The sequence below is a fragment of the Anser cygnoides genome, chromosome 3 (genome assembly GCF_040182565.1).
Source record: "Anser cygnoides isolate HZ-2024a breed goose chromosome 3, Taihu_goose_T2T_genome, whole genome shotgun sequence".
NCBI classification, from domain to species: domain Eukaryota; kingdom Metazoa; phylum Chordata; class Aves; order Anseriformes; family Anatidae; genus Anser; species Anser cygnoides.
Window position 1 is genome coordinate 26124172 of NC_089875.1, and position 23905 is coordinate 26148076.

Sequence of the window (23905 nt, forward strand, 5' to 3'; positions counted from 1 at the left end):
TTCAGATGGTTATCAGGCCGATTTTTGTTGTTCTGCCAAACAATTTGATAAAACAGCTGATGAAGCACAGACCAGCAAAAGTGACCATCAGTCTAGCAAAACATTATCTTCTCGAAGTCAGACTACCAAAACCCAAGCCAGAGACCGACCAAAATCCAGCTCAGCAGAGTCCACAAATCACAGTAAACTTCCTCTAGTGCCTAACAACATTTTGACACCACAAGAAGGAACAGCTTCTACTAAAAAATTGGAGAGCCTCACTAAAGCTTTAAGGTTTGAGAAAGCTAATTGTTCTTCTGAGAGCCAGTACAAGGCCCTTTCTGAAGAAAAGATGGCTGGTAAAGACCTTAACAAGTCCACTGAGAATTCTTCGAGTTCTGAAGACTTGTCAAAAACTGTATCAAGAGGCAGTCATGGAACACATAATAAAATATCGAGGAATACAGTTCAGTCTTTCTCAAAGGTAACATGTAATAATTCCCTCAAAGACAAAACTCTGAGGAGCCCTCCAAAGAATGAGGTTTTACATCCTGATAACATGAAGGGCTCTGGTGAACCCCAGCAAGACTTACTGCTGAGTAAGAGTTTAGAAACGACATTTAAAAACATCTTGGAACTTAAAAAAGCTGGGAGACCGCCACAAAACGAGGCATCGAGTAGTGGCTCTGTTGACTTAGAATTTCCTAATTTTTCACCTATTGCTTCACAGGAAAACTGCCTGGAAAAGTTTATTCCAGACCACAGCGAAGGTGTTGTAGAAACTGACTCTATTTTAGAAGCAGCTGTAAATAGTATCTTAGAGTGTTAATAGTTACAGTACCATGGACAAGTGATGTTTCTCTTAGCAGAAGCAAATGTGAATGACACCACAAGTACAGCCTGACATACATTTAAGGTTAACCTTTCTAAACTAGATTCTGTTCTGTGTTTGAGAGCAATACTCATTGTGGTTACAGTGAGATATCCAAGTAAAGTTAATCCTTGTTAGAATGCAGTCTGTTAGGGCCTTACTATTTCAAGTATTATTATGATAGTGCTTTTGATAATTGTGCAGTACTGCAACATAACAAGGTTGCAGGTCGTTAGGCCCTATGTAACATGGTAATATACTGACAATCACAGTCATTTGAAAGGATATATTTATTAAGAAAATGTTTTTAAAAAGTGATAGAAGCAACAATTCTCCCCTACCCTTCTTTTCCACAAATCTTCAGAGTTTTAAGTTGTTCTGGAAACCCACTGTACCTCTATTCAGAAGTGATAATTTGCTTTGTTAAGGAACCTGTGTTTTAGGATTCTTAAGTCGGAAGGATGTCATCAGTGTGTTTACAAGGCTTCATAATTTAAACTTAAAGTGCTTTTCTATTGCTTTCTGAGCAGAAACTAGTACTCGATATATTTGTAGTGGGTAAGTTTAGTCTGTGGGATGATATTATATGATCTTAGTCACAGTGGCATGTTATGAAGTAATAAATGCTTGACTAAGGAAGGTAGAATGGAAGCCAATGAATGGCAAAGTGTACAGGATGAGGCCATGATAGAGCCATGAATTTATATATATAATACATATATATGTTAACTCTTGAGGAAGAGATTTTGCATTTTATAATTGGATGTAGTCAGCCTTGAGTCTTTCTGAAGTGGTATAAATGTTTTTTTTTATTTGTTGGTTTTTCTTTTTTTTTTGTTGCTGTTTTTTTTAAGACCAAGTGTCAAAAGCACTTTTATTTGAGAACTGTTATGATATTTGTAGCTTATATTTTAAGAGGACATTAGCCTTACTCTGATGAAATTTAAAGGCCAGTGTTTATTTTTGTTTTTTTGCTTTTTTCTGTCAGAGAATGTTAAAATCATCCACTGTAGCAGTCATAATTATCAAGCTATGTACAGACCAAAGTCGATCAGCAATCCCATTGTTAAAACATATCTAAAAGTGTGTAATTATTAACTCCTATTGTAGAGCCAAGTGAAACCATTGCATGGTTTGTATTTGGCTCACTGTCATGTTGATAAGATAGAACCTTATTATTTTATTTATTTATTTTAATCTATGCCATCTTTCTTTTTGCTGCCCATGCTGCTTTTTCCGAGTTTACTTTGGTCGTGAGTGCTTTTGTGCACATAAGTACGCTGACATTAGTCACGTGCATGTAGTACATATGTCTGCTCAGGAGGATATAGCTTTTGTGATTTCTAAGGTATGCTTATATTCTCCCCCAGACCTTCCCCACAGTTTCTTAGAGAAATTACCAGCCATTCTTCAGACTTACTGATTACAGTTTTCATAATCTAGAGGCTCATCGTGACAAACTGTGGTTGTCAGTTAGATTGCCAGGAAAGAAAACAAAAGGTAGAGTTTTCATGTAACTCAGTGCATCTGAATAGTGCAAAAGAAAGCAGAATTAGATCCGTACGATAGCAGATCACAGTGCAACTCAGTATTGAGCTACAGTCCACTGTCTGACCACTAAAGGAAACCAAATCTAGAAAGCAACATGAGAAAGATGAACTTGTTTAAAATTCATTTTCCCTTCAAAGTGAATGGAAATACTGTTTTTTGTATGTTACTAATTGCCATTTAAGAAAAAAATTGTGCCAATTTTAAAGTACATGTTTGTAAAATCCCAACATTCCCAAGTGTTGTAGAAGATATTCAAAGTAATAAGTATTGCCAGTTTTAAATTTTTAGTTAGGTGTCCATAGAATAGACTCTCAGGCAGTTAGTTGTTTTCTTATTGGCAAAACTGACAATATAGTCTTCACCTATTGCCTTTTTAGATTTAATAATACGCTTATGGCTGTGTATCATGATGCGTTTGTTTTATGATTTTTGGAAATTGAACCATTCTAAACTATCTGGGAAGGAAAACAATAAGTTACACAGCTGTATGTTAACTAGTTAATTTTTTCTTTTATAGGAAAAAAAAAGTTGCACATTCATGGGTTCACTTGATTTTTGTACCACCTCAAAATGGGTACAGCATCTGTACAGCAAATACATAATTGACGTATCAGGCTATGTGTCTTCTGTTGGATCTTATTTGGGGATGGGGGACAATGGGTATAAAAAGTGACAAATTACAAAAAAAGTAATCACTGTTGACTTGGTCAGACACATTTCTCTGAACTACTTGCGAAAGGAACCCTGTGAACAGTCCTAGCAAGATAAATGTTGAATTGTTCATGTTCTGTTGTTTACTCCTTTGAATTCAATTCTAAAGGAATTCTGGTACGTGGTGAAGCAGTAAATGAAAGAATTGTATTTTTTGTTGTGTTTGAAAGAAAAAAGTATAAATTAATCATATGGAATCAAATCCAGCAAAGTATTGTGAATGTGTGTGACTTTAGACATGTTTTCATTATTTTGCTGGATCAGCATTGTGATTTCAATGTTATTTAATACTGCCTAATATTAAAACAAATTTTGAACTGGCAATTAAGAAAAATATGTTCATTTTGAAGATTTTAGTATAATTTATCTGTTAGATTAGGGAGGCCTTACAGACTGACTTCACTTAAAGAGGATGTGTCACTTATTGTCAGTGTGGTATGGACTTTATTTGCTTAAATACCTTCATTTGTAAAGTATGTCTCACTTGAAATTGCTTTGTATACATTTTGTAAAAATATTTATAAAATGTTTTGTAAAAAAAAAAAAAAGTATAACAAATTGCAGTTTATTTTGTTATGTTGGATAAATACTGTTAAAAGACACAAGTCAGTAAATATATTGTTAATCCATGGATAGGAAATGTTTAGTTGGAGATTACAAATTGAAACAACCATTGCAATACAGCCAAAGATTTGGGAAAAATGTGCATCTGTGATTGTCTTGATTTACCCAAGTTGAATATTCACATTACCAAAAGAGGGTTGTTCTCAAATTTAAGTAACGTGTTTGCAAAATGTTCCTGCTCCTGTGCCTCTTTTTTTTTTTTTTAATTCAGATGTATTATAAAATATTTAATAGGCCAACTTCCAGTACTCTTTATGGAACTTCTGAACATTTAAGGCTTTTAAGCCTTAATGCTATTACGGCTTGGTTCATGTGGTGTTGTAACTACACACAGTAATGCTGATAGCAAAATAACATGATTGACAGTGGTCTTGCTACGTTGTCTTTAGAAAGCTCACCACGCTGAGGGTGCTGAGAGACACTCTCCTTCTCCGGTATGCTTTCACAAAATAGAGGCATCATCTTCCTGATACCTCAGGGAGATGGAAGAAAGAGAGGTTTATGTTTGTCAACCAGCCATCTCATCCGGGCTGCAGGTTTCAGAGTTGTGCCAGTTACATTTGGCTGCTGATACCAGTGTTTGTGGTATTTCCCATTCCTTCCTTCTGGCTGTGAGAAGACATTTCGGTTGCTGATGATGTAATGCTTCCTCCTACTTTTATAGGGGTGATGAACTTTTTCTTGCTATGATTGAATTTTTCAGAAAGCATGCTGAGATTCTGATCTAGTAAAGCTCTTATGCTTGGAACTTCAACACTTTATTTTCGGAGGCTATGAAAACGAAGGATTGCTGAAGTGCACTGCCTCTCACCTTGGAATAGGGCCTGCAGTGTTGAAAGGTAGAAGTCTTTATGGTTAGTATTCAGTTATTTTGTCAACGAGACAAAATAAACTTGCATTTTGAATGCTTCTCACATGGATTCAGTCAGTAACAAAATGAATAAAATCAGCTGTATGTTATTTTAATCTGTTTGGGTTAGGATGGCTAAGTATCTTGCATTTTTTTTTCCTCTTTAGCATCTCCCTGTAGGCTTACCAGGTGCCTTCTGGGCTGTGAAACACTGGATGTGCAGCTTACTATGTAGCTGTATTCACTACAGAATAACTTTTTGTTACGTGAATGTGGTATATTTTTTAATCGCCTTTTAATAGCATTTTAAGGGGGGGAGGGGGCTGCCTGAGTTTATTCCAATGTTCAGGGCAGAATATCCCAAGATTTGGGCATGCAGGTTAACACGTAGCTTGTTTAAGAATGTCTGAACATCTTTCATTTTGAGGATCCGTAGAAAGAAAAAAAATTGCCACGATAAGCTTGGCACAAGAGCAGGTATGTAAATGATTTTAAACCTTAGAGAAATTCCTCTCCTCTTCAGGATTTTTTTTTTTAATGTGAGCCTTTCAGTTTTTCCTTTAAAATTGTACATGTTGTTGCTTGGAGTTCTCACAACAACATGTTTGTGAAACAGCTTCAAGAAATGCAAGAAATTGTCTTTGTGTCTTGGGGGTCAGCTGTCATTTTGGTTAAGGGAAGTCATTGCAGAAAATAAAGTAAGCAAGGTCAGGCAAAGATCTGAACATCATTTATAGCGCACTGATGGAACTGTATGCAGATTTCATATTAGTAGTGGTGGGTATACTCGATATTTGTTTATAACTAATGGATCAGCATCTGTCATTCTGTGCTGCTAGTCTTGCAACTAGTTATTGTACTGGAAATTGGAAAATGAAACAATTATCCATAATAACCAGTTGCAACAGGTAAACAAGCAAACTTGAGTAATCTTGCTGTAGTAGGGGAGAAAAAGATAAAGGACACATGAAGTGTCCCATTGAACCACTATTTTTGACTCAAAAGAAAAAAAATTGCCCCCATTGCATGCATAGCATAAAACCATTGTTTATCTTTTTCAGAGTTAAGGTAAGACACAGTTTATGGGGGAAAAATGTTTTATGAATAGAGAAACAAGCTAAGTCAGAATTTAAGGCTCTTTTTAAGTATACTCTTAGCTTGGCCTTGCATCCTGGCTTTTGTTTAGGTGTGTGCCATCATTTCTGCAGATTATTAGTTGTCTGGAGTGTAGTGCTCTGTCTTCTTCACTACTGCTTTTGTACTGCAGGATTGTTTTTTGGTTTTGTTTTTTTCTGTTTTTTTCAGTTAATTCCTTTTTTTTAATTTCTTTTTTTTTCCTTTTTTGAAGAAATGTGTAGAAAATGAGGTGTTTGAGGTAAATTGTTGTAACTATATTAAATTAATGAAATGACAGCAATCTTATAATTCAGTGCTTTGAAGGGGAAGCAAGATTAGTTAGTCCATGCTGGTATGTCTAGACAGCTTTAATGTTTCAGCTAGCTTTTATGTCTACATAACATAGTCTACATCATCACATAACGGAGTCATGCCAGAGGCCAAATTTTCAGAATTGTGCTGAACTCCTGGCTGTACGAATTGTTCACTGTCACATATTTATCAATATTGCAACTTGTTCAGATGATGACATTTCATTCTAATTAATTTCCTATTACAGTCTTGTCTTGATACAGCCCCACTGTCTCTGGTCACCACTGAGATAGAAGTGGTATAGGCCTCTGACAGGCTTTTCTAGAAATCTGGCATTCAGGACCTGATCCCCAGTCCAATGAAAAAAGTGGAAAAATGATTTTCAGTTAAAGGTTATGATGGTAATACTTCCCTTAAAGAAAAAAAAAATCAGTGAAATTTACTTTATGCCCTTGGGTGGAAAGTGATGCAAGGAGTTTCAGAGTCTACAATGGTGAACGTCTCAGCATGCAAGTGGACAGCATGATCTAATTAATGAAGTTATTTCGGGTGTTGATTTTAGGAAATGTTTTCATATAATCAAACCTCTAATTGTTTTCCTCTAAACATTATATGTGTTTAATTGCTGCACAGTTCTGAAAATACGGAGCTTTACTTTCTTCTGTGAACTTTTACTTCAAATGTTCATGCTGAGATGTGAAACCATGCACAAATCACGGTAAGAAATCATTGCAAGTGCTAAGTGGTACAGTGGCCAAAATGATAAAAACTATGCTAAAATAGCCAACGATTATATGAGGATAAAATCTTGTCTGCATTACTGTCATGAAATTTAAAGCTCAGCATTCAGTTCAAGTGAAATTCTGAAATTACAAATTGTGAAGCATAATTGGAACAGCACGAGGTTGAGATCATTAAAATAGGTCATTCTTGAGCTACGTCAGCACAGCCTGGTGCGTCATCTCAGCAATTGGATTCTCCTTGGCTTCAAGCTATGGCAGTTCCTTCAGAGAAACTTGAAGCGTACAGCCTTTTGAAATTCTCGGGTGGCACATAAGAGACACTGGAAAAAGGTACTTGCTTTTTAAACTATTCGAATAGCTTCTGAAGTTGCAATCAGAGATTATGCTGTTATTATTTCTGTGACTGAGTTCCATTTGCTCACGAGTCGGGCAGCTCGAAGCGAGCTGCATGCAACATGCACTTGTTTGCCTACACAAAAAGAGAGAAAGTGACAGAGAGTTTGGCCCAGTCTGGCTTCAGCAATTATTGTTTTGAGCTCAAGGGGATAATATTCTAAATATGGGTATTTAGTTGCTTTTCTTATATTGCAGCATTCAGCCACTGGGCCAGCACTGACTATATATATAAAACTGTTTCACTCGCCTCTTGAGTTCTCTAAGTGATGTAAACAATATAATTAATATTGCTGCACTATTACTGAATTTGAATAATCTGTTTTTAATTCAGTTAAATATGAAGCTGATTGCACTTCACTTTAGAACTTCTCCTTCCAAAGTCTCATTCCGAAATGCAATAATACGCAGAAACTATATATATTTTAATTTCTGAATAGATCTTTTAGGCTTTTTTTTAAACATACTGTGAATTACGTGTGTGTTGTGCATATCCTTTAAGTAAGCAACAGCACAAAGTCAGAAACCTGCTTTAGTACATCTCACAGCTTGATCTTGCTAGGTGTACCTGATACCGATAAAAGGCAAACAATACAAATGCACGTGGTTAATATTGCTTAGGTTGACCAATTCAGTCTCACCTTGCTTTCAAGGTAAAATTAATTAGGGAACGGGATTTGGAAGGCCCTTAGTAGCAGGGGCAAATAATAAGTCTGTGAAGAGTTAAATACTGAGTGCTTAGGAAGGACGGTCTCAGTAACCTTTATGCACAGAGGAAGAAATTCAGATGAAACTGAAGGAGAGTAGGCTCCAAGGTTTGGAAGAGACAGGTAGGTAGGCATGTGGGGGATGGATTTGGTGGGCACCTTTAGATTTAAATGGTTAAATCTGAGCTTTCCAGACACAGTATGTGTTCTACACTCAAGAAGTTGTACAGGATTGTATCCATTGCTGTATTAGATCACGTAATTAACATAGCTAAAAATTATTAATCGTAGTGTATTTTTCTCCCCTTCTGTGAAAATACTTGGGTTCCATAGGTACTGTGTGAAAAATGAATTTAACAGTGCAATGAATATTGTACGTGGACAGAGACTGGCATGTATCGTTGCAAGGATGGGCTCAACACACAATTTTAAGGCAGTTGTGAAAACACATGCCTAGTCTGCAAGGTCTGGTTTTAAATTGAGCAAGAACAGGTTACTAAAAATTGTGAGTAGACTCTAAAATATCGTGGAATTGGAAGTGTTTTCGTGATACTGAGTGATCGTCATTGATAATACTCCATACAAGAGGTGAAGAAGGTGTGGAATCTGCTAGTTACTGTGCCATTTTTTCTCTTTTCCTGTGAGGCTAAACTTTTCCCACTGATAGAAAAGAGAGCCTCCATACAGTAAAAGGTAAATTCTGAGTGTTCAATGGAGACATACACAACCTTATGACACCTGTAATAATTAGTGTTCAATTTCGAAGAATGTGTTACGTTACTCTTCCCTGATGAGGAGGGCAGTTTTAATTCTGTGGCAGACAGTCTGAGACTTAAATTTCAAGTGTTTCCCAGGGAGTTGAAGACCTGTTCTTTTTAAAGTTGACTTACACTGCATTTAATTTGTCTAAGCCCCAAAGGAAGCCTGATTTGTTGTTGTTTTATCCTTTGGCAATCAAATTTCAAGCCCCTAAGTAACTAAGCATCCTCAAAAACCTGTAGCTTAAAGACTGTTTCTGTAGTAGTCTTCTGTCAGAGATGGCTCATTTTATATCAGAGCCATTGTGATCAAGCATGATCATACAAATAATTGTAATGGTTTATCTGTGCTCCCATTTTCTCTAAATGAGTTGTAGTAATGGGGGGGGGGGGGAATTTGTCTCGAATTTGTAGACTAGCGAGCTGAGAGAGCCCCCTGCTACTTGCCTGAGCATGTGTTTAGCATCTACCCCAAGAGGTTAAGGTGTTTTCTTTCTTACCTGGCTAACAGTAGAAATAAATATTAATGTAGATATCAGGGCAAGATGATTGCTGACAGGGAAAACTTGGATTTATTCATGTATTTATTTATCTATCTGCCATGCTCTTTCAGAACTGAAGGTGCTAATAGCAGTTTTATGGCAGTTCATCTCTCGCAACTCTGATACCAGGGTGCAGTCACTGAAAGAATGCAAGACTGAAGGTTGGAATTAACCGTGCCACGAATGGTGAGACCAGGTTAAAGAAGCCTTCAAGTGTTATAGGCAAATATAGTTGTATTTGTCTGTGCTGCAGTCCAAAGGCAGTACATGGCCTGAAATCCAGTTTTCTTGTGTGTATGGAGAGGAAGAGGAGAAGCAGCAGACATAAGTGGTTAAAGGTCAGTTTTTTGTTTTTTTTTTTTAGAACAGTTGAAAGAAGATATTTGCTTGCTTCTTGCTTTCCCTCCTTTACTTAAAAAGATGGCAATAGCTTTGGATTGATGAGTTGACTTAGTCATCTGTAAAAGCTTAGGGAAAAAAAAAGCAGAGAAGAGGGGAGCTATGGAGGTGGAAAGCAGCATACTCAACTGCCTGTGTGTCTGTTCAAGAGGCAGTTCAGAAATGTCAGGTTCTGTGCAAATAAACAGTAGGTTTCCATTGTCTGCTGCTAATTATCACCCAAATTTGATTTGCACGCTCTTCAAAGGGACTCATATCTTCTCATTTAGTTATTTGCTGCAATGCGATGAATCTTTAATTCAAACCAAACGCGGGTCAATTTCCAGCTGAAAAAAAATGCGAGGAATGTGTTTATCTGTGGTGATATCAGTGCCTCTTTTTAGTTTTCTATATGTGTTGATTCACGGCCTCAGTGGGGAGGTGAATTTGTGTCAATCTGTGAATTGGCTTTGCTTGTTCGTCAGGTTTGTAAAGGGTTTGGTCAGTTGTAGAAGGTCTTAAATAATTGTGCAGAACTGGAGTGGTTCTGGTGCGCATTAGAGTAACTAGGTTAAGTCTCAGAGTCGTACAGATCGAACAAAATCTCATTCTGGGTACATTTTTTTCCCCAGCTAATATTTTCCCTTACGCAGAATGGGGTCAGTTGGTCTTCTGTTCACATTTTCTACTTCCCGAACTTCTTAAAATCATGGTGGGCAGGCTACTTGCTCTTCTGTCTGCAGTGATAAAGCCTAAGGCCTCCAAGGGCACTGAAATAACTGTTGCATATGTTTCCTCCCACCAACTACAGGACATGGGTCTATAATGAGGAAATAAGCCAATTTCGGCAACATAGAAATCTTGCAGGGCTGCATTGTCTGGGCAAGGTCCTGGGCAACCTTCTCCATGCGTCCCTGCTTCAGCAGGGGGTTGGACAAGACAGCCTCCCGAGGTTCCTGCCAACCTCAGCCGTTCTGTGATCGTGTGCCAGTAATGCTTAGCGAGACTCGTGAAGAATGGACATTTAAGTATGTAGCACTAATTATAACCTTGGTTTCACTGACTGCCCTTTTGAATTGAACATTTGAGGGTCACACAGGTGATGGTTGTATTGAAAAAACGGGTTGCTTTCAGTCCTTTGTGACCTGGGAAGAGAATGTGTCAGAAACGTGTCAAAAGACCAAGTTTATGCTCATACCCTGTGTATATGTTTAAGTGGGGGGAACAAAACAGAACGAACGGAATTACAGCTGCCTGTATGGCTATTTATCTTGCAAAGGGAGCATATTTTTAATTTTAATGCACTCGTAGGTTAAGTGCTGACAAGTTAGCACTGCCCTGTGCCCTGTGCACTCTGTCATACCATGCATTTGTGTGTTTATGCAGACTCACCACATTTTGACCTTTGGGACCTGCAAGTATCTTTGGCTGTCAGCTTCCCAATTACGAATGCCTGCTCTTCCTCCAAGGATGCCTGTCGCAGTGTGCAGGATGGCACAGGCACCGGGTATTGTACTCAGTGTAAGGTGTGTTCATTTTTGCCTCTCCTGACCTGCTGGGGAACAGCTAGCTGGTGCCAAGCTTGAGCAGATCGGTGCCTTGACTCGTGTCAGATGCTCCTTTCATACTCTGTGTGTTAGCTTGCGGCACCAGCTATTTCACAGGTTTTTGGTACCTGGTCCAGTGGAATCTGGTTTGAGCCTCGTGTCTTCGTGAAGCCAACACAGCAATAAAGTAGGTGTCATCTGTAGCAGAGCTGGCTCTTGAGTGTTTACCAAGAAGTGCCAGTCATCGATCCTCTGCTGGAGAGTCCACCCCATGCTGTAGCTCCTAACTCCGGGCAGTCATTCCTAAAGCGTTCACTGCACGGTGCGAACCCAAACACTCCTCATTTTGACAGGCTTTGCCTGCTTTCAGCACGAAGGACAACTGATGTCTGCTCTCCCCCCCAGTCCCTGCCTGTTACCCAGTCTCACCCGGCAGTGCCGTGGCTGCCAGCTCCCCCTCGAGAGCAGGTTTGCTCTCATTCTGCAGCTGCTCTGGGAGCACAGGCAGCAGGTGGGAAGGTCGTGTGCAGATACTTGAGCCCCTGCTTCTTCTGCACCTTGAAATCGGTCTGTGGTACTGTGCATTATTTATTTAGGGCCTTTGTGCTGTAATTGATCCCGCTGAAGAGCAGTCTGCCATCCAGCTGGCTAGGCACTTAGCAGCCCCAGCAGGGGAAATGCTAAATCCAATCAGTGAGCTACTGTCTGCAGAGGTGGGAGAGAAACTTAGCTAGCTCTGCTAATTGGTAGCAGGTTTGTACGGTTGCATGTAGTTTTGGAACGGATTCTTGCAAAAACTGTATTTAAGCCTGAACAGCGTTTGCTGTCCCGCATGCGGGAAGGCACAGACTGCCCGTGCCAGGCTCCTGTCAGGCGAGGGCAGCGAGCTGCTGGTTTGGTGCAGGTGGTAAAGCCTTCCTTGGGTGTGCAGTTGCCTTGGCCTAATGCAGAGATCTGGCCTGCTTTACCTTTGGCCAGGTAAGTGGGCTTAGGCTTAAATCACTTCTGCCTCCAGAGAACATGTTTTTGGGAGTGTTCCCCCTCCCTCCCCAAGAGAACAAAGAAGGCGGGGCAAGTAAGCACTAGAGTGTAGGTAAAAGCTAACATTTACTCTGCAGGCTCATTTTTTTTCCTGTTTGCCTTTTTGCAGGAAGAAATAGCACGTATAGATTCTGTAACCGGACACAATAGCACTGAGAAGTGTGAATTTTTCCCAGCTGTCTTAATGGAGTGTTGGTTTTCAAACCTAATTTCACTGCTGCTTGCTATGCAATTAACACCCAGTTAATAGGTTTGGTTAGTTCAGCTGCGTGGTACCTTGCTTTGTGTTGGGGTGGGTGTCGGTACAGACACCTCAATGAAAACATCCGTTTGAGATAAGTGAGCAGTCAGAGAGCAAACAAAATCTGAGGCTGTGGAAGCAGGCTAGGAAAATCTGGTCGTATTACAATTCTATTAACATTAATTTGAATAAAGCGCTCTTTTCTGTGATGCCAAAAAGCATGGCAAAAAGAGGGAGTTGAGAGATAGGAAATTAAGAAAATGTTTGCATAGATTTAGAAGGGAATCAAATAAAAGGGAGCCTGACAAAATAGTGACTGACACAGAAGGTGAATCGGATACCACCACTTAAACCTGAAGTACAAGAGAAAAAGGACAGATAATGAGACAAAGGAAAACACCAAGTGAGGCCATAAAAACTTATTAAGAATAAAACTTCCAGAATAATAGCAGCATGGTAACTACTGTCATGTGTAACAGCGGTGGAACTTAATGGTACAAGGGTTTGAAACCTCGAGCACAGTGAGATTAAAAATAAATCACCACAAATGAGGAGAAACTCTACGTTTTTTTTTTTAATGAAAAAAATCTGTAAGTGTTATAAGTTTCGAGGTAAAGAACTGAGCATTCCTTGTCAGTAGTGGTCTCTAGGTTGCTTCTCTAAATCTGCTATAAATTTAATGGTGCTCTATACTAACAAAGCAAACCCAAGATTTTTAACTGCTTACGCTAAATCAGCTGGAAGAGGAAACTTCCCCAAATTCTGGAGCTGTGGGGGGGGCTGGGGAAGGGGCATTTCCCTGGATTTAAGATCCCCAGACCTGATGCAGGCCTGGCGGCTGCAGTTTCCCCATCACTTTCCTGCTCCTCCACGAGGTGGGGGAAGCAGCTCGTGCTGCAGCCCGGCGTCTGCTCCCCTCCTCGCAAGGGGCTCTGCGGGTTCCTTGCTACTTCCCTCCTTTGTAAAACCATAACAGGGATTTTACAGTCATTGTCCTTTGCCAAGGGCTCCCTAAAGGATGCTTGCTTTGCTGCCAGGGGAAGAAGGAGGATATTTTAACTTGGGCTAGGTGTCTGCTCAGGGCTCTGATTTTGCCAAGAGGCTCATTTTGCTTTTGTCTGCCTCTTCCCTTGTCTCAAAACCTATTACTCAATTGACTGATCTTTCTCTTTCCCTGTGATCTCTCCTCTTGATGAAACAGCACAGCATGAAAAAGAAAATACTGATTTTAAAATTCAATTCAGTTAAGTCCTGTTATAAAAAAAAAAACTGTTAATATTAATGTAGATATGACAACATACGTCTGTTTTGGGTGGTCATCACGTGGCAGATGATGTGAGTTATCTTTCAAGGTGTTAAAGTGCATTTACAGTGGTGTTAGGGTTGTTTTCAAGCTGCTCAGTGCTTAGGTGATTGTGAAAGCAGGACAGGAAGATAAAAAGCCATTGGAACTGGATGTTTTTAGGTGACATACGGTATGCAAACAGAGGAGTAGAACTGAAGACTAAAATAGTAAATTTCTTGGAAGAAAGGCTGGAAAACGGTCTAAGGGGTACTTAGGAATTGCTTAATCCTGGATATGTGATCGACTGTGCCCATAACAGTATTGGCAGAGGTTTGTCTGAGGCTGCAGTTACGTGCTTATACAAAATGTCGTTTTACTTCCTTTAACCCAAACGTTTTCTGTGAGCTGGCTGTTTCCACCTTGCCGCAAACACCGCATTGCCCTAAGTGCAGGGCCGGGAGCTGCAGCTCATGGTAGGAAGCGGTGGGAGGTGAGGGGGGTGCAGGCTTGACAGACAGTGTTTCCATCAGAGAAAATGTCCATGGACCTGTTCTTGTCCTGTTCTTATCAAACAAAAGCTTCTGTTTTCTGGGGGTGGGGGTGGACAGTTGTTTGGTTGGATTAGTCAATGTTATGGGGTTTTTGTTTGTTTATTTGTTTTAACTAGTATTGCTTGTATTTCTTTAACTAAAGGAAATAAGCAACATCCTTCATTTTTGCCAAAATATATGAGGGCTTTGCTACTGATGGCTTGGTCGAGGAGTGATAACCTGCTAGTGTGGGAAATCGGTCAGGTGCCCAGGCTGGAATTCCTCGACGGAGGCCTAAAGGTCTGGTGGTCTTAGGCACGATAATGCAGTGTTAGCGTTAACAGAAATCATTCTGCTTCAGTAATAAGGAAATTTAACACTAATATGCTGTCTCTGGTGAATATCGTAAACATATGGGTGCTCCTTCCAAAATTACCCGAAGAAAACTGCATTTATCCTGACGAACGTAACCTTGGCCGGAGAGAACCACACCTGAGCAGTGCTAGGCATCCATTTATGTGAGCTGTCTGTCCAGAGGAGGCAAAGCTTTTCCCCAGCGACCTGGCTGAATGTGTTAGCTTCGCTGTTTCGTTATTAATACAGGACTCACGTTGTGCATACCTCTGTGGGAGGACAGCTCAGCTCTTTCAGAGGTAGCGTCTGCAGCCTCTGGCGAGGCGGGACGGCGGCTGCCCTAAGCTGCACGCTGCTGCTGGCTGGCTGGGCAGGCAGCAACTGTCCCACGTTCTCCACCAGCAGCAGGGCTCGGGGCAAACGCCTCGGGGTGCTGCAGAGAAAGCTCCGATTGCTGCCCTACGGGGTCGGGGTCGGGCTGGAGCGAGGGCCTGCCTCGTGGTCTCTCCTCGGCCAGGTGGCCCAGAGCTAGGAACACCAGCTGGGTGGGTGCCCTCCCTGCTTCTCAAAACCGCAGCAGCCCTGGGATGCTGCTCCCACCCCGCAGCCTGAGTAATTCATTCTGCTGATTGCAGTAGTGCTAGTTCCCCTCATCACAAAGATGCTACTGCTTTAAATCTTTTACTATTACTTTTTTTTTTTTTTTGCCTTAACCAGGCCTTTTTATATTTGCTGGCAGCTTGGACTAATGAAAAAAAAAAAAAAAAAAAGAAGTGGCAAAGTGAAAAACACACCGAAATTTCCCTTCAGTGCTGTGGCCAAATCTATCTTTTGGGAGCTGCTGCTCTGTCCTGCTCTGTGCTGGAGAGCCATTTTTCTCATCTTCACTTGTACTGCAAAACTGTGCTTCCTCTTATGCTGAGGCCAAACACATCTCAGGAAAAAACTGCTCGGTTTGCCAAACACGCAGCTGATGACACATGTATTTATGCTCCCTGGCAAACTAAGTTAAACAAACAGGGACTAAGTTGGGCAGACGTTACAGGAGGTAGTACTTCATTATAACTCGACTGTGAGCAGCTTATTCTCCTCTCCAATTATGGCATCACTATGCATCACTTTCCCAAGAGGGGAGTATTCTGCGGGAAAAAATTACCACATAAAAAGTCTTGAAAGTGCAGTAACTATACAGTAGGGGACAGTAGCTAAAATGAAATATTTAAACGCGTGTACATCTGTCTCCTTTTGTAAAAAGTATGGTTGTTTTTACCTCAGATATTAAGCTGCTAAATTAATTCCTGAAAACTCAGTCACTTGGTTCTCAGTGTGCCTAAATTCAAGCTGCATTTCGGTAACATCAGGTTCTGTGCAAATAAACAGTAGGTTTCCATTGTCTGCTGCTAATTATCACCCAAATTTGATTTGCACGCTCTTCAAAGGGACTCATATCTTCCCATTTAGTTATTTGCTGCACTGCGATGAATCTTTAATTCAAACCAAACGCGGGTCAATTTCCAGCTGAAAAAAAATGCGAGGAATGTGTTTATCCGTGGTGATATCAGTGCCTCTTTTTAGTTTTCTATATGTGTTGATTCACGGCCTCAGTGGGGAGGTGAATTTGTGTCAATCTGTGAATTGGCTTTGCTTGCTTGGCAGGTTTGTAAAGGGTTTGGTCAGTTGTAGAAGGTCTTAAATAATTGTGCAGAACTCGAGTGGTTCTGGTGGGCTTTAGAGGGAGCCGCGCAAGTCCCCAGGTTGCACAGGCACAGAAAACTCTCATTATACTTGAATTCCCATCCTACCCATAAAAAGTTATCTGTGCAAGGATGAAATGGAGAGATGGAATAACGCAATCTACATTTTTTTTCCTGTTGCATTGACTCTGAATTAAAGAATGCACACGTATTTTCTGCAATCTCCTTGGCTGTCACTGTGACCCTCCACCATGTCCACAGCCAAAAAGTTTCAGTCACGGAACTGAAGGAATTCTGGACATTTTCTCTTTAAAATTAACAGAACACACCAAATGCAAGAAACGGGGCTATGGCAACAATAAAATTTCGTTGTAATAAATACCACATGTGATCACGATTTACGAAGCAGACAATAAAGACTAATTTAAAAAGAGAAATCCCTCTATTCTCTTTCATGTGGCTGACAGCAGCATCATTTCTGGCTGTCTTTACTGGAGATTTATTCAAAGATTTAACACCCCCTTCTGTTTTTCTTCTCCTAGAAGCTTGGAGGAGGATACTTTATTAACTTACTATTCTTTAGATTCACATATGACCTCTGTTTTCTTTTAACCTGGAGGTAGTTGGTAGGAGTTCTGGATTTTTTTCTTCAAAGATATCTTCCTGAGATATTTCTGTATTATAATGTGGTGTTTCCTGCATTTATTTATTTATCTTCTAATGACTCGTGCTAATGAACTTTATTTTAGATAAGTCTACGAACACTGGCAAGCCTCTTCTCAGATGCTGTGTGTTGTCTTCAGGTACTTTCAAGATAAGGTATTTAATTTCTTGGCAAAGAAATTAAATGGTGCCCAAACAGTTGCAATAAGTCTGAACCAGTGACCTAATGTAAAAATATTTGCTGCTGTCAGGGGAAGAAAAAAACAGTAGCTTTCTTGTGCCTAAATATTTTGGTCTTCTGTCACAATTAAAATCAGGGTCCTTCTGAAGTGGGGCAGTGATTCTATAATAAATATTGTGTGTTTCTATTGTGGCTGTATCTGGGAAGTGCATCTCAATAGGGTTTGATGCAAGGAAATCTTTTTTTGCCAAGTAGAAACTTTTTTTTTTCTTTTCTTTTTTTTGTAGGGGTCACTGTTTCTGGAGTCCAGTGCTATGTAATTGGTTAATCTCCGTAATATTTTTACAGTTTATTTTCTGTCCTGCCAAGTCCAATCCAAACAGCTGTACATTTTTTCCTCCTACAATGCAGGTGGAGTATGTGCTGGTAAAACGTGCTGGGTACAGCGTACAGGACACATTAGGATGTACAAGACAGACCTTTCAAGTTTGGAATATCTCAACATTTGTTGACAAAAGCAGGGGGATCTTACTAATTTAACAAAAACACTAGTTATAACAGACTTAGGAACAAGTACTAGCCTATCATGATTGGAGTGGAAAAAAATCTTGAGGGATGTTTGGATTTGTAGATGTATTTCATATAAATTCCATTTATTTTTCTTAGTTTGGTTTTCATGCGTGTAAGCACATCTTCTTTCCTAATCCTTGTGGCTATTCTGCTCAAATGATGAACAGAACAGCAGTATTGCTTCTAAAAGATGTGATTACCTAGCCACATAAACTCATTTTGTTTTTCTTGTGCTGATGATCAGTTAGGGCTGCATAAGGACTCCTTGAGAGTTCTTCGTCCTTTAGGATACTGGGCTATCAATTAGCTTTCCAAGGTTTGTCTTCTAGACGGTTTACTATATCAAAACCTTTTTCTCAACAGAGAATTCTTCAAGTTCTCAAGAATATAACTTGGGTTTTAATTAAGTACCTATATCTAAGTGACTTCTGAGCTTAGTACTTGCTGACAACATGTCATTGCTATGCCTTTCCAAGAAGGTGGCTTTTTTTAGCAGTCACTGTATTACACATGTTCATGTTATTCCTCTACAATCTTCTTTATCAGTGAGAGTATCCCATAATCTGACCAATGCTTCTCCTCAAGCTAGTTAATTTTCACTGGAACAAAAACATGAGTCTGCCAACTTTCTTTCCTAAATCTTGCTGCCTCAATTTTTTTCCCATAACCTAGGACATGAGAAAGACTTTGCCTTTTTATATTCTCTGGTCCTCTAGGTAATACCTAAAATGATTTGTCTCTGTTAGAATGAAGTCCCAAAGTAATGGTCACCTCAGAGCAGAGATATTGAGAGTGGATCATGACGGGATCTCTTAAGATCTTTTGTGGTTTACCCATAATCTTCACAGTATTTGGAGCTCACCATAGTAAAAGCAGACCATTCATCTTTCTAAGGAATCTGCAGGTTGTTTGCCTGGAGCTCTGCTGATACCATATGGAGCACAGTACAATTGCTAAAATATCTCAGAATCATGCTTTTTCTGTTCCCACCCTTGTTCCACTGATGATCCAGGGCTGTGACTCTGGGAACTTGTGAATGGGTTGGGTACTGCTTGCAGTCACTAGTTTTGAGTAAATGTGGACTTTCTCTTGAGAGGTTACATAGCAACAATTGGTGTCCTTCAGGATTTGTATTCCACTTGTGTTCACATTTGATACTTGGTTTCACAGTTCTCTGTAGTCTAGAACTTCTTTTTGAATTGAAAATTGAGAGATGAGAGCTTGAAGGTGGGCTTAAAGCCATATATCTTCCCAGGTAAGGGAAAAGGCATGAGGGAACCCCCTATGAGTATTGCTATAAATAGAAAAATCCTGGAGGCGCAAACTAGGAACAGAAAATTACACAGACATTGAAAGTGCCTGTGGAGAACATATCCTGAGGAGCTCTGGTCATAGGTGGTTGGTGGTGGGGAGCTCACAACACATTTGAAATCTCTTTGCCTGGATTGTTAGGCTATGATTACATTTTAAGATGCACCTGAATATCAAAATATTTTCTGATTTTTTTTCAGATCAACCCCTGGTTGTGTATCCAGCTGTATGTGTAACCATTTTTGTAGGAATGACTCTGATCCCTCATTTTTCTTCCTTCCAGGGGAGGGAGAGTGACCTGAGGTTCTCTTCTGGCTAAGTAGTTTAGAATAAATGGATTTTAATGCAAAAATATATTTTTGGAGGTATGTTCACTTTAACATTCTTTTACTTCAGAAACAACCTTTCTATTTTCGAGGTACCAGACTGCTTGAATTTTGTTTAATGCTTGCTGTTCATAATAAGATGGAGGAGGAACCCTTCCCACTCCTTAGTCTTTCACTCAGTCTTTCTGTCAGTCTGTCTCCCTAGATAGCTTCTGTGACCCCTTTCCTCTTTGAAGGCTTTTAAACTGAAGTGGTCTTTTGATCTCCAGCTTTTTAGCCAGGAGAAGCAGCTTTGTTACTTTGGCCAGGAGCCTTATGTTGTTGACTCGCCACTTGTGAAGAAGGTACTTAGCTGAAAATACCTTGATGCATTCTTGGTAATTCAACACATAGCCTCCTACTTACATAGAGCACTTCCATCACAGAGGGAATTCTAATAAATCTCCAGGCACGCCTAATTTGCATCCCTACTGCATATTATTACTCATAAATTAATAATGCAGGCGGTCTTTTATGTCAGAGCTTGTGGTGGACGCGCACACGTGGACTTACTGGGGACTTGAATTGCTTTTGTGTATGGCGCAATTTACTGCAGACTGGATGCACAGCATTTGTTTATTTCAGCTGAAATGCTTTTGGTCCAAAAAGTCTGTTAGAGCAAAGAGTATTATTTTAGTTTCTTGTCCAGACCTAAAGTCATTTGAATTATTTATGTTGTTACAGTCAAAGGGGGAATACCAAAATAAGAAGTGCAGAGAAAATCAGCTCAATTAGATGTGATTTTAAATGAGCTTTCAAAAAAAATACAACTCTGTACAGCTCAGCCCTGAATTGAAATGCGGACAAATTAATTGACCGTAAACCTTCATGGGGCGTGACAGAAATAAGCTCTGTGGAGAACAAAGATAGACATTTTTATCCACTAACATTTCTCCGGGATATCCTAGCTAATCTTCACACCAGAGGAGTTTTGGGGGTGATGTGGCCCCCCCTCTGCTGCTTTCACACCTAGGCAACTTTATTAATTTCATCAGCGCGAGGTCAGAAAATTCTCTCAAAGCAGAGACCAGGTCCATAATAGAGCTTTTATAAGGACTCCAAGACTGGTGGTGTCCAGGGCGTAAAAACACTTTGAGAAAAGTCTTTGAAGAAATATTTGCCTTTTTTTTTTTTTTTTAACCATGTTGATATTAAGAAAAACGGGCCTTTTCTGTCCAGTGGAGAAACCTTGTCGCAGTTATCCATGCCTTTGACACCTTGAGGCTGTGTTATGGTATTGTCGTGCAGTCCATACAGGGCTGTACGTTGAGACCCTTGGAAACTGGAGCTTGTGCACAAAGTGGAGCTTCATGCCAAGAACACTTTAGGTCAGGTCTGCTGCCTGTTATTAAGATCCTGGGTAGAAATCAAGGTGTTAGCTTTAGTCTACAAATCCCTAAGCAGGCACCCAGGAGACTGCTTCTCTTCCTGCAAGGCAATGGTTATAACTGAAGTCAGCCAGAGACACCCGACCTCAGCTGTGGAATTTACTTCCCAAATCCATCCACCTGGGCTGGGACCTGCCAACTGTTAGTGTGGGCTGTGAGCTCTCTTCGTCAGCCTGGTGATCTGATAGGGGAATGGTTTGAGGAGCGGGATTTTTGCTCAGGGTGGTGGTGGCGGCACCATGTAATTTTATCTGCTGGTAATGAGGTGTGGGTTTTTCTGTTTGTTTGTTTGTTCGTTCTCTTTATGCTAGGAGTAACAGGATATTGCCCTTGAAATGATACCATAGCTACAATTTATACCTACCATCCTGCCTCTTGAACTGAGGCATTGCCAACTGTATTTTAATTAATTACATTTCTGATTCCATTGAAATCAGTGGGAGTGTACAGCTCATTCCCATGATACTTTTCCTCTGAGAAAGATTTTTGAGATCAGATAAGAATCCATAAAGAAATTCTCTGTAAAGATGGATGAGAGCAGGAAACCCTGCTAACAGGACTTCTCTTTAGGACTCTGAGATGACCGAGGAGCCATTTTAGAGCAGCAATGTCAGTTGGAGAGAACACAACAAAGAGGAACCCCGGCATAAGGGGAGGCAGAATCCATGTTAGTGTTTGTCATGCAATCTGTTTTATGTACAGCTGATTAAATGAGGTGCAGGAGAGGGGAAGCTGCAAAATGATGAGATGTGCTTGGCCTTGTTTGCTGACGGAGGGAGGTAGGACGTGCAGCTACGGTTCTGCTATGTGGTACGCACAACTTGCATGCTGAGCCGACTGTTGTTCAGTGCTGGTTGTACAAAGCACCATGATGTGGTCTCACAGGGCACATCAAGGAAATTGAAGTTGGAAAACTAAACCTGGCCTATTTTGGCATCTAAGTATTTCTGCAAGCTCTGCTCTGCCCCTTAAGAAAGTGCCTATAAAAATATTTGGGATTTGTAATAGTGTAATCCATGGACGGGAAGAAATGGTGGCAAACAGATTTGTCATGTTTAGCAATAGAAATAATAATTCAAGTAATATATATCTGTTTTAAGTGTGAGAATTAAGGGAAGTCCAGTGATTCAATGGAAGAAATGTTGCTTTTCTGTTTGTTTCACCTAAAGAGGGAGGATAATGCACTTGAAAGCTGAAAACGTAGTTAAATCCCAAGGCTGGAGTATTTTATTCACCAGTGGCTCATCCCTAATATTGTTTGGCTATAGGCAACAACTCCTATCAGATAAGACGGGATGTAAAGCTGTGAGTAATCCCTTCATGAGACAGCACAAGCCAGATTTTTCTGGTTTTGCGTTTATAAAGATTTCATCCTTGCATTTTTATTCCCATTTGCTTAGATCTCAAGCTCGGGCATTGCACTGTGGTCATCCAAAAGAGGGAGGCAGTACACCCCGCTGGACTCCATGGGCATCCCACACACGGATCCTGAAGGCACCAAGTCCCAACCTAGCACAGCCACTCAGAGAGAAAATACATCAGGTGCTCGATCAGCCCAGATTTTATCTTTTTTTCTGCTTTCAGCCTCCCAGCTGCAGGGATATAGCTGTTGTAGGAAGCTGGTAAAACTGTCTCTCTTTCTTCAGGCCCTTTAATACTCACAGTGAACAAACCCCCACACTTTGTCAGGACAAAAGGCTTTTCTTCAGAGGCAAAGCCATCCCCATGTATTAGTGATTTTTCTAAACTGAACTCATTGCCAGTAAGGAACTTTTTCCTAGGAAAACGTGCGTCCCAGCTCTATTGAGTTTATTTCTAAGTCTGATTGACGTATGATGGGACAAAGTTAGAGTGACAGTGAGTGTTTCATTGATGTGAAATTTTACACCATATCTGGACATAGTATATACTTGGTTTATGATCCAGCTGGGCATGCTTGTTAGTTATTGTTGAGGTCAATCAAAGTGTAATTGTAACATAGGGAAAGACAGTCCCAGGGCTACAAAGATTTGTTTCCAACAGCTGCTATTCATTATTCATTGAACTCTACCTTCTGTTTTTGAAATTAATAACCCTTGGCCTTCTAACAAGGCATCAGACTTTAAGAATATAGATTTAAAAATCAAAGATGCACTAGTTTCTTCCTTAGATAAGTGAGAGCACAAAGCACTTCAAGATAGTCAGAGCAGTTGGCTGAAGAACTTAGTATTTCTGCTTGTGGAAAACCAGATGTGAGTTAATTAACCTGAAGCTTACGGGCACTGTATGCTGTATGAGAGAGAACCAGCCAGTGTCCAATAAACCCCAACCTTATGGAAGTCATGGGGACCACTCAAACCTGCAGTCATATAACATTTCTTAAAAATTAAGTACTGTAAGTCTACAATGGGGGAATATCAGATTAAACAGAATTTATTCAGATTGGAACTTGTACCTCCATTAAATTAGAGATTTTCCAACATCCATACGCCATTGTTTGAAGTATAGCATAGTCTTTGGCTTAGGCTCACTGCAAGAGTCAGTGGTGTCCCATGAATCCCATTCCTTTGACCTCCGTGAACGTTGCTCCACTGAGCAGAAAAAATTCTGCTTTTCTGAGACACAGAAAAGGTCTCAGGACAGCTTTGGAGCACGGCCGAGGGCCAGATGGGGCTGCTTCGCTGCCTCGTGCTAGCTCTGCAGTCCTGCTGAGGTCCTGTGCTGCTCCATTTGTTGCTACTGAAGAGCAGCTGCAGGGGGACCTGGGAGTTGTGGATGCGGTCCCACTATGCTTGTTTTACAGTAGCGTCGTTTTGGGACTCCTTTTGATAGCTGAGTGGAGGATACGTCTCTTGATTCCATGAAGCAGAGAAAGAAAACAATGGTATCTGTGGGTGATTCAACTGAGCAACAGTCGTCATTTTTGAGTGGCAATGTTAGTTGTCTTGGCCACTGCAAAAATCCTGTACTCTGCAGCAGTTAGCAACTACTGCTCTGACAAGTCTCAGAATGCAGTAGTCAAACGTACAGCTATTAGTGATGTTAGCCATAAAAACAAAGTTAAATAATTAACCACAAGAAAACTTTGTGACAGACCCATACCTACATATTTACATACATGCAAAGAAAGAAGTTTTAAAATGTTTACCCTTTCAGTAGGAGAAATATTTTGACCTCTCCTGCTGTCCTGATGTGTTGGGCACAGTCCCTGGCTTGTGGAG

The 23905-nt window shown here is 40.3% G+C and overlaps 1 protein-coding gene across 1 annotated transcript in view; it reads left to right on the plus strand.

Annotated features, from left to right (window-relative positions):
- BICRAL (BICRA like chromatin remodeling complex associated protein) overlaps positions 1 to 23905 on the plus strand; it is a 277400-nt gene that overhangs the window by 42989 nt on the left and 210506 nt on the right. The window contains exon 12 of the mRNA XM_066993763.1: positions 6 to 22247. Coding sequence (XP_066849864.1) covers positions 6 to 808 — 803 coding nt within the window. The 3' untranslated portion in view covers positions 809 to 22247. The remainder of the gene's footprint in view (positions 1 to 5; positions 22248 to 23905) is intronic.